Below are 13,315 nucleotides of genomic sequence, written 5' to 3' on the forward strand. Positions count from 1 at the left end.
AAACTGAGGTGTACAGACAGCAATGTAACTTTATAGAAAATATTGTCAATTGTAAGTAGTTCCTATCATTGGTCTATATGCATATTCAACAAAGGACACTCTCCAACATTGTAGACGAGAATAGAATTAATGACAAAAATCTCTGCGTTTTTTTTTTTATCTTATATTGCTGATTATTGAAGTCTGTTTAGTTTCTCTCTATCTTATTTAGCTTTTGCTCCAAACACAAAAGAGGGTAAAAAAAGTTCCTAATTCAAGGGCAATAACTCCTATAAAGAGAAACAGTCTACTAATTATATTGGCAAAATTTGACTTGTTATAGGTCTTGTCTTGCTTATCGTTTGTTTCTTTCTATCTATTATAAGATTTAAGATATAAGACAAAAACGCAAACAGAATTGTACAAATCGTCATCAAAGGGCAATAACTCTAATAAGAAGTCTGCAACCATCAGACTTATTTGTAAAACTTGTCCTTCTGATCATTTTTGTATTTTAAAGTTTCCCCTTATCTATTATCGTTTTCAAGATAGTAGGTAAACTGAAAAAAAGTGGTAAAATTTGTCACTTAAGGGCAATAACTCCTACAAGAAATCGTCTGACAGTTTTGACGTATATGGACAATTGGTAGATATCAACATTCTGAACAATTTTACCCATTTCAGATTTCCTCTATTTATAACGGTTATCAGAATAATAGACAAAACTTGCATTTTACCCGATATGTTCTATTTTTAGCCACGTCGGCCATCTTTGTTGGCAAGCGGGGTCATAGGACACATTTTTTAAAACAAAATACCCTAATGATGATTGTGGCCAAGTTTGATTTTATTTGGCCCAGTAGTTTCAGAGGAGAAGATTTTTGTAAAAGATTGTTAATAAACTGATATCACAGAGATATGTCTCGCTTTTTGGTTATTTCAATAATGCAAATGTTGAAATTAAAATAGCAACACTTTTACATGTAAGTTTTGCAAATATTCAAAGTCAATGAATCATGACTGAAGGTACATGGTCAAACAATCTCCATGGAAATGAGATGTGCCAATGCTAATACAACTGCATACCAAATACCATTGACTTATCATAAGTAGTTCCCTTTAAACAAACCTAAACACAAACTAATACATGTAAACTAAGCAAAATTTCATATTTAATAAACCATAACTGAGAGGGCGGGGTCAAATAATCTCCATTGTAATGAGATGTACCAATGCTAATACAACTGCATACCAAATATCATTGACTTACCACTAGTGGTTCCCCATAAACCGACCTATTCACAAACTAATACATGAAAGCTAAGTAAAAGTTTCAAAGTCAATAGACCATGACTGACGGGGCGGGGCTAAATAATTGCCATGGAAATGAGATATGCCAATGCTTATACAACTGCATACCAATTATCATTAACTTACCACTAGTGGTTTCCCATAAACCGACCTATTCACAAACTAATACATGAAAGCTAAGCAAAAGTTTCAAAGTCAATAGACCATAACTGAGGGGGCGGGACCAAAAAATCTCCATGGTAATGAGATGTGCCAATACTTTTACAACTGCATACCAAATATCTTTAACTTAACACTAGTGGTTCACCATAAACTAGACCTGATCACAAACTAATACATTGTTGACGCCGCCGACGCCGGAAACAGCATACCTATGTCTCGCTTTTTGACTCCGTCAAGCGAGACAAAAAATGACTATAAAGGGCAATAACTCCTTAAGGGATCAATTGACAATTTTGGTCATTGGTCATTTAATTTATTTGTAGATCTTACTTTGCTGAACATTATTGCTGTTTACAGTTTATCTCTATCTATAATGATATTCAAAATAATCACCAAAAACTGCAAAATTACCTTAAAATGACCAATTCAGGGGCAGCAACCCAACAACGGGATGTCTGATTCGTCTGAAAATTTCAAGGCAGATAGATCTTAACCTGATGAACTTATTTACCCCGTCAGATTTGCTCTAAATGCTTTAGTTTCAGAGATACAATGTATAAGCCAAAAACTGCATTTTACCTCTATGTTCAATTTTTAGCCATGGCGGCCATGTTGGTCAAGAGGCGGGGCCGTTGGACACATTTCTTAAACTAGATACCCCAATGATGATTGTGGCCAAGTTTGATTAAATTTGGCCCAGTAGTTTCAGAGAAGATTTTTGTAAGAGTTAACGGACGACGATGGACGACGGATACAAGTGATGAGAAAAGCTCACTTGGCCCATTAGACCAGGTGAGCTAAAAGCTTAAAATTTAAAATTGCTAATTAATTCAAAGTCACTGGACCATGGCCTAGGGGCCAGGACCTCAAAATAGTAGTCAAACTGAAATGTACTGATAGTAATGCAACTTCATCCTAAATATCAATGATCTATCACAAGTAGTTCTTATCAATCTAACTTAAGCAGAAAACTTAACATTGAAAATGGCTAATTAATTCAAAGTCACTGGACCATGGCCTAGGAGGCAGGGTCTCAAAATTGTCGTCATACTAATAGTAATGCATCTTCATACAAAATATCAATGATCTATCAATAGTGGTTCCTATCAAACTAACTTAAGCAGTAAACTTTAACAATTGTTGATGCCGGAGCCGTCGCCGCCGTAAAAGCAATCCCTATGTCTCACTTTCCGCGACTTTCGTAGCAGGCGAGACAAAAACGTAAAAATTATTGATAAAACAAACAAAACTATATAGTAACACAGTATGTTAAGAGAGCTAAGAATTAACAGTCCATGTTGATAAAATTGTATCTCATAAATCCAATGTTCATGTACTCGAAAATAGGTAACCGCTTTGAAACTATCTTTTTTTGTACAAATCGAAATTTGAGGATTTTCAGATGCAACAAAATGATCATTTTGGGACACTTTTTCAGAATTAATCAGTTTGAGAGCACATGTAACAAAATGATTACGTTTTATTACTTACCTAGTAGATCAGAGACACAGAATTTCAATTTATTTAGTTATGACTTTTCTACTTTGTATACTATATTTCCCCACAATATCAACAACGAGAAATACCGGAGTTAATAACACTAGTATGTCTGTTGGCAGTTATGACTTCTCTACATTGTATACTAGACTACCACACCATGTAAACAACGAGAATTATTGTAGTTTATACTACTAGTTTGTCTCTGTTGGCAGTCATAACCTCTCTACTTTGTATACTATACCACCAAACAAAATTAACGAGAAATACCGTAGTTAACAGCTCGATTTTGATTCTGTTGACAGTTTTGACTTTTCTACTTTGTAAACTATATTTCCACTCAGTATGAACAAAAAGAAATACTGTCGATAACACCTCTAGTTTGTCTCGTTTGGCAGTTAAGACTTCTCTACTTTGTGTATACTATATTTCCACACAATATTTACAACAAGGAATCCCGTAGTTAATACCACTAGTATGTCTCTGCTGGCAGTTATACCTTCTCTACTTTGAATGCTATACTACCAAACAAAATTAATGAGAAATGCCGTAGTTGATAGCTATATTTTGACTCTCTCGACAGTTAAGACTTTTCTACTTTATATACTATACTACCACAGTATAAACAACGAGAAATACTGTAGTCAATATCGCTAGTTTGTCTCGTTTGGCAGTTATGGCTTCTCTACTTTTTGTATACAATATTTCCACACAATATTAACAACCAAAAAATAACGTAGTCAATAACACTAGTTTGGTCTCTGTTGGCAGTTATGGCTTCTTTACTTTGTTTACACTAACAGACAAGGTTAACAACGAGAAATACCGTAATAAATACTACTAGTTTGTCTCTGTTTGCAGTTATGATCAGATTACTTTACCTAGTTACAGTTTAAATACTAAGAAATATTAAGACAAGAGTGCACACGCTGAAATATCTCGCCTTCTTTACTAATCATTGATATTATGTTGGTAGTCCTAAATAGAAAGCTTTACTACAACTACCACATAAACTTAACATGATCCCAAAAAAAATGAGGTCAAGGTCATATAAACCGAAGGAGAAATACATGTTCACCTTACAATCATTCAATACACTAAATATAGTTGACCTATCGCTTATAGTTTCTAAGAAACAGACTTAACCAAGAAAAACTAAACATTGACCAATGAACCTTAAAAATAAGGTCAAGGTCAGATGAACCATGCCAGGCAGACATGTACAGCTTACAATCCTTCCATACAACAAATATAGTTGACCTATTGCTTATAGTTTAAGAAAAACAGACAAAAACACAAAATCTTAACACTGAGCAATGAACTGTGAAAATGAGGTCAAGGTCAAATAAAACCTGCGAGACTGACATGTTCATCATAAAAATATTTCCATACACCAAATATAGTAGACCTATTGCATATAGTATTAGAAAAAAAGACCAAAACTCAAAAACTTAACTTTGACCACTGAACCATGAAAATGAGGTCAAGGTCAGATGACACCTGCCAGTTGGACATGTACACCTTACAATCTTTCCATACACCAAATATACTAGACCTATTGCTTATAGTATCTGAGATATGGACTTGACCACCAAACCTTAACCTTAATGTTCACTGATCCATGAAATGAGGTCGAGGTCATGTGAAAACTGTCTGATGTGCATGAGGACCTTGCAAGGTACGCACATACCAAATATAGTTATCCTATTACTCATAATAAGAGAGAAATTAACATTACAAAAAATGTTAACTTTTTTCAAGTAGTCACTGAACCATGAAAATGAGGTCAAGGACAATCGTCATGTGAAGGACAGAAACTTGGTAACATAAGGCACAAAGTATGAAGCATCCAGGTCTTCCACCTTCTAAAATATAAAGCTTTTAAGAAGTTAGCTAACGCCGCCGCCGGATCACTATCATGTCGAGTTTTCTGCGACAAAAGTCACAGGCTCGACAAAAACCACCTTCTTTGATAAACAACTAACTTACTGCATTTACTTAAAAAGACCTACATCACAAGCTGGTTGATAAGTGCACCTTGCCATGTTTGGGTTAGTCAAACTAGTTATGGAAAGGTGATAGATTAGAGTGATCTTTAGTTGAAGTACGTAGATAACCCGGCTTTGCAAAATATGACCATTATTATATCACTACTCTGTGTGTTGTATTTGCATTTATCTTCCTCTTTATATAAAATTTTACAAACTTAAGAATGTGCTAAGGTTTCCCACTTAAGTAAGGACACTATACCAATCCTTTTTGACATAGTTACATAGATCTGAACATTTATTGTAGTTCTTTGAGTGTGGAATGACAATAAAATACTCCTTAAAAAATTTAAGTTGTTATTTAGATTTGAACCATATATACATATGAATATAGAAGTGGGAGGTACATCAACCCAATGAAAAAATAACCATAGGACATCTAGAGGGTAAAATAGTCATTCATTAGCACTATGAAGGTCTAGGCACCCCAACTGATTGTTTGGCTTTACATCACTATCATAAAAAGGATTTGCTGAAAAATTCCATTCCTCTATGACCTTTGATTGATTTACTCTGGACCTGAATCTAAAACATGTCTAGATTAGACAAAAAAACTGACAAGTGCAGAGATAGAAGTTTACTCTGTAACATTGTAAACATGAGGTAGGTGTCTGATAGATAAAACAAGAGGCACACCTGTAAAATTGAGAATGGAAATGGGGAATGTGTCAAAGAGCCAACAACCCGACCATAGAGCAGACAACAGCCAAAGGCCACCAATGGGTCTTCAATGTAGTGAAAAACTCCTGCACCGGGAGGTGTCCTTCAGCTGGCCCCTAAACAAATATGTATACTAGTTCAGTGATAATGGACGTCATACTAAACTCCAAATTATACACAAGAAACTAAAATTAAAAATGATACAAGACTAACAAAGGCCAGAGGCTCCTGACTTGGGACAGGCGCAAAAATGTAACTATATTACTCACCTGGTGCAGAAGTGGCAGTCTACTAATGAGACCTTTATATGCATATACTGGTTATTCTTTGTGTTGTGGACATTTTTTGCAATTTACAGTGTATTAACCTTCAAGTAGATCCTTAAGTTTTGAGATAACAGCCAAAACTGCAAAACACAATTGAAATCAACATTTCAGGAACAACTCCAAAAGTGGTTGTCAGATTTTCTGAAACTTTCAGAGATCATAGATCTTGTCATGCTGATCATTTTTAAAATTATAATTTTTAATTAATGAAAATTTTAAGAAGAAAAGATTTTTAAAGAAAGGTTTGTGGAAGATGGATGAATGGAAGACAGACACAAAGTGATGGCTAAAGCATGCATGGCCCTCAAGACCAGGTGAGCTTAAAACAGCTTCAATTTTACAACTCATTACTGTCAAGGTGTAATACCACCAAAACATGGTACATCACATCTGGTTTCATACGAAAAAAGGTGGGAAAAAATATTCCCTTGAATTTGACAGTTGTAGGAAATATACAGAAAAAATTTGAGTCGCAAACATATATCTTGGGACTGATTCAAAGCACCACTCTCTTTATATTTGGTGTTTCTATAAAATATTTTGGAAACTTGAAGTTACATGGTTACTGAGCTTGTAAACAGGAAAAAAGGGGTGAAAATTTGATTGGTTAACTTCCAATGATGGTTATTATCTTATATGCAATGAAATGTTATGTGAAATTTTGTCTGTAGTGCTGGACAGGATATAAATTTATTCATGCCATATATTTCTTTATTTGAAACAAAGAAAAAATTCTGCACAATTTTTTGAAAAAAGCCAATTTAACAAAGACTAATAAAACAATGGTGGTATTACTCCTCAAGCTGCTTTCCTAATATGAAGTCATTCTTTTCTGTAGTACTGGAGAAATGTGTGAAGCAAATGTTTCATTCAATATATTGAAAAATTCAAAGTATTAGCAAACAGGAAGTAAGTCCCTGATAAATCTGAAAAGTGCTCAAATATTACAACTTATTGCAGTCAATAACATTACTTTACCTATTTTACTGCACCAGATGCACATTTCGATAATAGATATCTCTTCAGTGATGCTCAAGGCCAAATATTTGAAAATTCAAAACGTATTAAAAAAATTTTCAAGCTAATACCAAATATGGAGTCATTTTGTTCAGTTTCTGAAATAGTGTAATGAAAATATTTGTTGGACAAACAGAGAGACAAGGTGAATGCAAAAACCCCCTCCTAGACATAGGATATAATAACACAAGAGAGAACACGCTGAAATGTCTCGCCTTCTTTACTAATCATTGATATTATGTTGATAGTCCTAAATATAAAGCTTTATTACAACTGTCACATAAACTTAACATTAACCAAGTAAACTAAACATTGACCAATGAACCATGAAAATGAGGTCAAGGTCAGATGAACCATGCTAGGCAGGCATGTACAGCTAACAATTCTGCCATACAACAAATATAGTTGACCTATTGCTTATAGTTTAAGAAAAAAAGACCAAAACACAAAAACTTAACACTGAGCAATGAACCTTGAAAATGAGGTCAAGGTAAAAAAAACCTGTGTGTCTGACAAATAGATCATAAAATATTTCCATACACCAAATATAGTTGAACTATTGCATATAGTATTAGAAAAAAAAGACCAAAACTCAAAAACTTAACTTTGACCACTGAACCATGAAAATGAGATCAAGGTCAGATGACACCTGCCAGCTAGACATGTACACCTTACAATCATTCCATACACCAAATATAGTAGACCTATTGCATACAGTATAAGAAAAACAGACCAAAACACAAAAACTTAACTATAACCACTGAACCATGAAAATGAGGTCACGATCAGATGACACCTGCCAGTTGGACATGTACACCATACAGTCCTTCCATACAACGAATATACTAGACCTATTGCTTATAGTATCTGAGATATGGACTTGACCACCAAAACTTAACCTTGTTCACTGATCTATGAAATGAGGTCAAGGTCAAGTGAAAACTGTCCGACGGGCATGAGGACCTTGCAAGGTACGCACATATCAAATATAGTTATCCTATTAATTATAATAAGAGAGAATTTAACATTACAAAAAATGTTAACTTTTTTTTCAAGTAGTCACTGAACCATGAAAATGAGGTCAAGGACATTGGACATGTGACTGACGGAAACTTCGTAACATGAGGCATCCATATACAAAGTATGAAGCATCCAGACCTTCCACCTTCTAAAATATAAAGCTTTTAAGAAGTTAGCTAACGCCGCCAACGCCGCCAACGCCGCAGCCGGATCACTATCCCTATGTCGAGCTTTCTGCGACAAAAGTTACAGGCTCGTCAATAAACCATAAAAGAACCTATAGTAAAAGTCATTAGTATTGAATATTTTTTTATTAAATGAAAAAGAAAAATTAGCAAAAAGCACAAAAATTGCAATAACAAAAAAAAAATAAAACACTGAAAAATAATTGTTACAATACATGTAACAAAGAAAATATACAAGCAAAAATATATCTTTCGTAAAATAAAAAACAGAGGAAAGAAAAAGGCAAACTTTTTTTCTCACACCAACAAAGACTATAATGAAACACATTTTGCCTTATATTATAACAAAATAAATGGGGAATGTGTCAATGGGACACAGATGATGCCCCTGCTTGCATATAATGTTATAAACGGACATAACTTATGAATGGTAAAAGTGACACTACCCAAATTTGTACTGGATCTGAATTTTGTAGTAATAAGCATTGTGTATAAGTTTCATAACATTTAGTTGAGACAAACTTAAGTTAGAGAATGGAAACGAAAAATTCAGCAATTTTTCCATTTGTAAAGGGGCAAAACTCTAGAAAGGTAAAAGTGACGCCACCTAAATTCAAAGTTGATCTGTGTTTTGTGGTAATAAGCATTGTGTATATATAAGTTTCATAACATTTGGTTGAGGCTAAACTAAAGTTAAAGAAAGGAAACCAATTTTTGGACGTGCGGACGGACGTATAGAGGGACAAGGGTAAAATTTAATGCCCCCTCTGCTATGGCGGGGGCATAAAAAGAAAACATTAAGCAAAAAATGGAAAATCATCAAAATATCACACATCTTTAAATAAATAGAATGCTTTCACAAAACTTTCAACAATAATAATAATCTTAATTTAATGTTTAAAATAAACAACTAAAATTATCACAGTATTAGTTCAATAACAATTCACAAAAAAAAAAATCAAACAAAACAGAAATACAAAGATATTACTGTTCTGTTAACGGTAATATTTAAAAGAGAAACTCAAATAATGGCACCATTTGATATTTTCTTAACCTGTTTTTGTTTTAATTACCATATGAGGGTGTACAAAGAACAATGAAATAAAGTTTAATTGACCCTTAGGATGACAATAAAACAAATACTGTAAAATGGGAAGTTTTCACAAGGGGTTTATTTTTGCGATTAAGCAGATTTCTTCACAAGAATTGTTGAAATGAATATCTTTTGGTCCTTCTAACACTTTCCTGTTGTTCTTTAAAAGGCAATAATACAAATTTTGATCCTAAATTGACTTTAAAGAAAATAATCGCAAACAAATATCCTTTCACCTTAATTTAATCTTTAAGGAAGATCAGAATCAGGGATGAGAAAAAATGTGAAACGAAATCATGAAAATTAAACTTTACAGTATTACCTTAGCTTACATCTTTATAAAAGAGTTATTAAAATCATGATACAGGCAACAAAGGGATTACTGAAAAATAACAATTGGATCAGAAATGGGGAATATGTCAAAGAGATAACAACCCGGCCAAAGAGCAGATAACAGCCAAAGGCCACCAATGGGTCTTCAACACAGCGAGAAAATCCCGCACCCGTAGGTAGTCCTCAGCTGGCCCCTAAATAAAAATGTGTACTAAATCAGTGAAAATGGACGTCATACTAAACTCCAAAGTATATAAATGAACTAAAATTAAAAAAACATACAAGACTAACAAAGGCCAGAGGCTCCTGACTAGGGACAGGCGCAAAAATGCGGCAGAGTTAAACATGTTTTGTTAGATCTCAACCCTCCCCCTATACCTCTAGCCAATGTAGAATAAAGAAACACACAGCAATACACACAGTAAAACTCAGTTCAAAAGAAACCTGAGTCCGATGTCAGAATCAGTTTGTTTCTATATTTACAATAGGATTTCATGGCACATCTTAAACACAAGCAAACTAAACTTGTATGTGCAAAGTAATATCTGAAAAAGTACAGCTCTGCTGTATTTGAATTAGTAGTTTCTGTATTGTAAAAATAATGTGAGATGTTAAATCTGATGACCTTGTTGGAAGAGTGTTATGCTCTCAGTATGGTTAAGAAATCTTCTATGAGGGTTTTTAGGTGACCTGTTTCTGTTTCAAGGTAAAATTTATGTCTCTGAACAACAAAATGGGACTCTAAAATTTCCTGCTAGTCAGCTTATATATATTTCTAAGAGTAACATTATTCTAATCAAAAATAGAATTTTAAAACAAGGGAATAAGGGATTATTGAAAATATAAAATATTTATTAATACATACAGCTAAAGCAAAACATAAATGTTTAACAGATCATTTTTTAAACTTCAAAACTAATACACAACAAATAAGCTCTAGAATATATAATTTGAAAAGTCTGGAATAAAATTTAAGCAGCACATCAAAATTTTTCATGGTGACTTTCTTTCAATCAAGTCCTAAAAATATGCATAAAAAAACCATGAGTACACACGTTTCATTTTACAGAAGTGTAATAAAAAGATTATCAATCATAAATTATTACAAAATTAACAGTATGACTCATGCTATTTTTAATGCATTTCTATTTTTGTGATGTTTTTTTTAAATCCATTAAGCACTAATTCCATATCTATCATTCCTTTGTCTTCATGATGAATATTAATGTTCTAACCAGTTCTACATTGCATTCTCTTTCAGGAACTGTTGTATATTATTGATTTGTTGTAGAACACTTCTCCGTCCAGTTCCACCATAAACAGAATACTGATCCACACTGTTTTCATAGTTCCACACTTCTAGTATATCATCCTCAAATTTCTCACTGAAATAATAAAAATTAATAGAGACCTTCATTAAGTCCCAGGAAACAACATATTTAAATTTGAAAAAAAGTTGTGAAAGCGTTTTCATGTTATTGTGCTGACACTGTTTGGCAGCCGCCATTAGAACAGCCCAGCTGCCCTTAGAACAGCCCAGTCGCCCGCCGTATATCACCATTTTAATAACCGATATTTCCTTCGAAAATCCGGTTAAAAATGATAAAAGTCTTAAAAAAAATAAACTTTACAATGAAAAGCCACAAGAAATCAAAAAGATCACCCATAGATAGGTCAGACAGTCAAATAAAAGTTGTCAAATAGAAGCATCTTTAAAATAACCTGCCTGTATTCTTACTTTTACTTTTAATGGAATAATTGTACATGTGCACATGGATACTGAATTTCAATTTATTGGTTATTCATACTTTGTTTCTTTCTATAAATATATTCAAATTAAAAGTCAAAGTGTATTGTCATATAAATCAACTTACATAATTTACATAATTTGTGACTAAAACAAACAAACCACAGTATAATATACGTGACAAGAAGAAAGCATGTATAATCATAATACACAAACTTATTACTGTGAATTCAGGACTGTTTGGGAGGTTTTATAATTGCTAATAATGCTAATGGGTAAGTACTGCAACAATAAGAACTCACATTCTGATATCTGATACTGTGGATTCATTTATTTTCGTGGGTACCAATTTTCGTGGATTAGGGAAATTTGGCATGTTCGTGGATATTTAATTTCGTGGTTTTACCGAAAGTCTGCATACAAGCCTATACAAAATATGTCATTCGTTGAACATTTAATTTCGTGGTTTACTTGTACCCACGAAATCCACGAAAATTGGTATCCATGAATAATAATGAATCCACAGTTCATATATCTGTATACAGATTTTCTTGAAATCACAATAATTAATCTCACATTTTTGTCTATTCTTCAATAATTGCAATAATAAATGCACACAATAATTTCTGAATTTACAGTAATAGTAATACATATATATAGTTATATATTATAATAGTAATAAATAGATGTACCTGACAGTTTTAAAATCTTCAAGAGTTAATTCAGACAGCAGACATTGTTTTTTCTCAGCTAATGCCACACATGATCCAGATTGTCCATGAGCTTCTCTAAATGGTATCTAAAAATTATCAATCAAATAATATTTTATTCGAAACATATTAAATCTGATGGCACTTGCAAATAATGTAAGCCATTTCCACTTCAATGCAAATTAAATCTGATATATTATTGATCATGATAACCTCTGATATAGACATCTGGGTAAATACTGAAGTAACTTATATTGATGAAAATTAAAATAAATGTATCATAAATACCAGGTGCCAAAGCTAATAAAAAGTAAAATTTGTGCTTAGGGTTGATTGCAAATTGATTGATAAATATGCTTTTATGTCATATCCATGCAATAACCTGAGAAACCATTGAACCAACCCTTTTCAAATTTATGAGGTTTCAAACGAGTGATAAACTTACCCCTTTTCTGACAAGATAATAAGCTATATCTGTAGCCAACATATCAGGACTCAATGCTGCCTTCATTTTTTCTTTGTCTATCTATAAGAAAACAGTATTATATATTTGCTGGAATGGTACACAGTACTTTCTGGGACATGTAATTCACTATATACCAAATCAATTGTTTCATGTCAAAATTAAATATACAATAAACTTTCTCTAAAATATGTTAAGAAATTAACAAGGATGCATATTTTTCTTATCAATAATTAATTTCTAAACCAATAGTATTTCTGTAGGAACAAGAGAGCGAAAAAGTACCCAATGTCCTAAGATTTCCATATCACATATATTTACAAAAGGCAAAAACAACCATAAAAATACAAGACCAATGCTGTTTTCAAATTGGTCTGAGACATTGCTGATGTAAACCTTTCACAGTACTGTGATGTCATTTGTTTTTGTGGGTACCAATTTTTGTGGATTGAGGAAAACTTAAATTTTTGTGGATGTTTGATTTCGTGGATTTACCAAAGTCTGCATATATTCATTTGGAAGTTTGTTACTGGAACATTTAAATTCGTGGTGTCCCATTACCCACCAAATCCATCAAAATTGGTATCCAACAAATAATAATGAATCCACCGTAATTTCATTCTTTGAGAAATATGTGTGCAAGAGGGCTTACAAAGTTGATCTTTTATATCATTTACATTTCCAAGGGACATAACTCCTTCCAAAATATTTGATCTTTGATGATTCTAAAAGTTTTATAACTTTGACATAAATTTCTATAAATC

General features: G+C 32.9%; 1 protein-coding gene across 1 annotated transcript in view; it reads right to left on the reverse strand.

Annotated features, from left to right (window-relative positions):
* Nucleotides 1–13,315, reverse strand: part of LOC127712095 (argininosuccinate lyase-like) — a 51,882-nt gene that overhangs the window by 16,446 nt on the left and 22,121 nt on the right. The window contains 3 exon segments of the mRNA XM_052218304.1: nt 10,876–11,016; nt 12,071–12,177; nt 12,534–12,614. Coding sequence (XP_052074264.1) covers nt 10,876–11,016; nt 12,071–12,177; nt 12,534–12,614 — 329 coding nt within the window.

Source organism: Mytilus californianus, unplaced genomic scaffold (genome assembly GCF_021869535.1).
Source record: "Mytilus californianus isolate M0D057914Y unplaced genomic scaffold, xbMytCali1.0.p SCAF_8, whole genome shotgun sequence".
Classification (NCBI taxonomy): domain Eukaryota; kingdom Metazoa; phylum Mollusca; class Bivalvia; order Mytilida; family Mytilidae; genus Mytilus; species Mytilus californianus.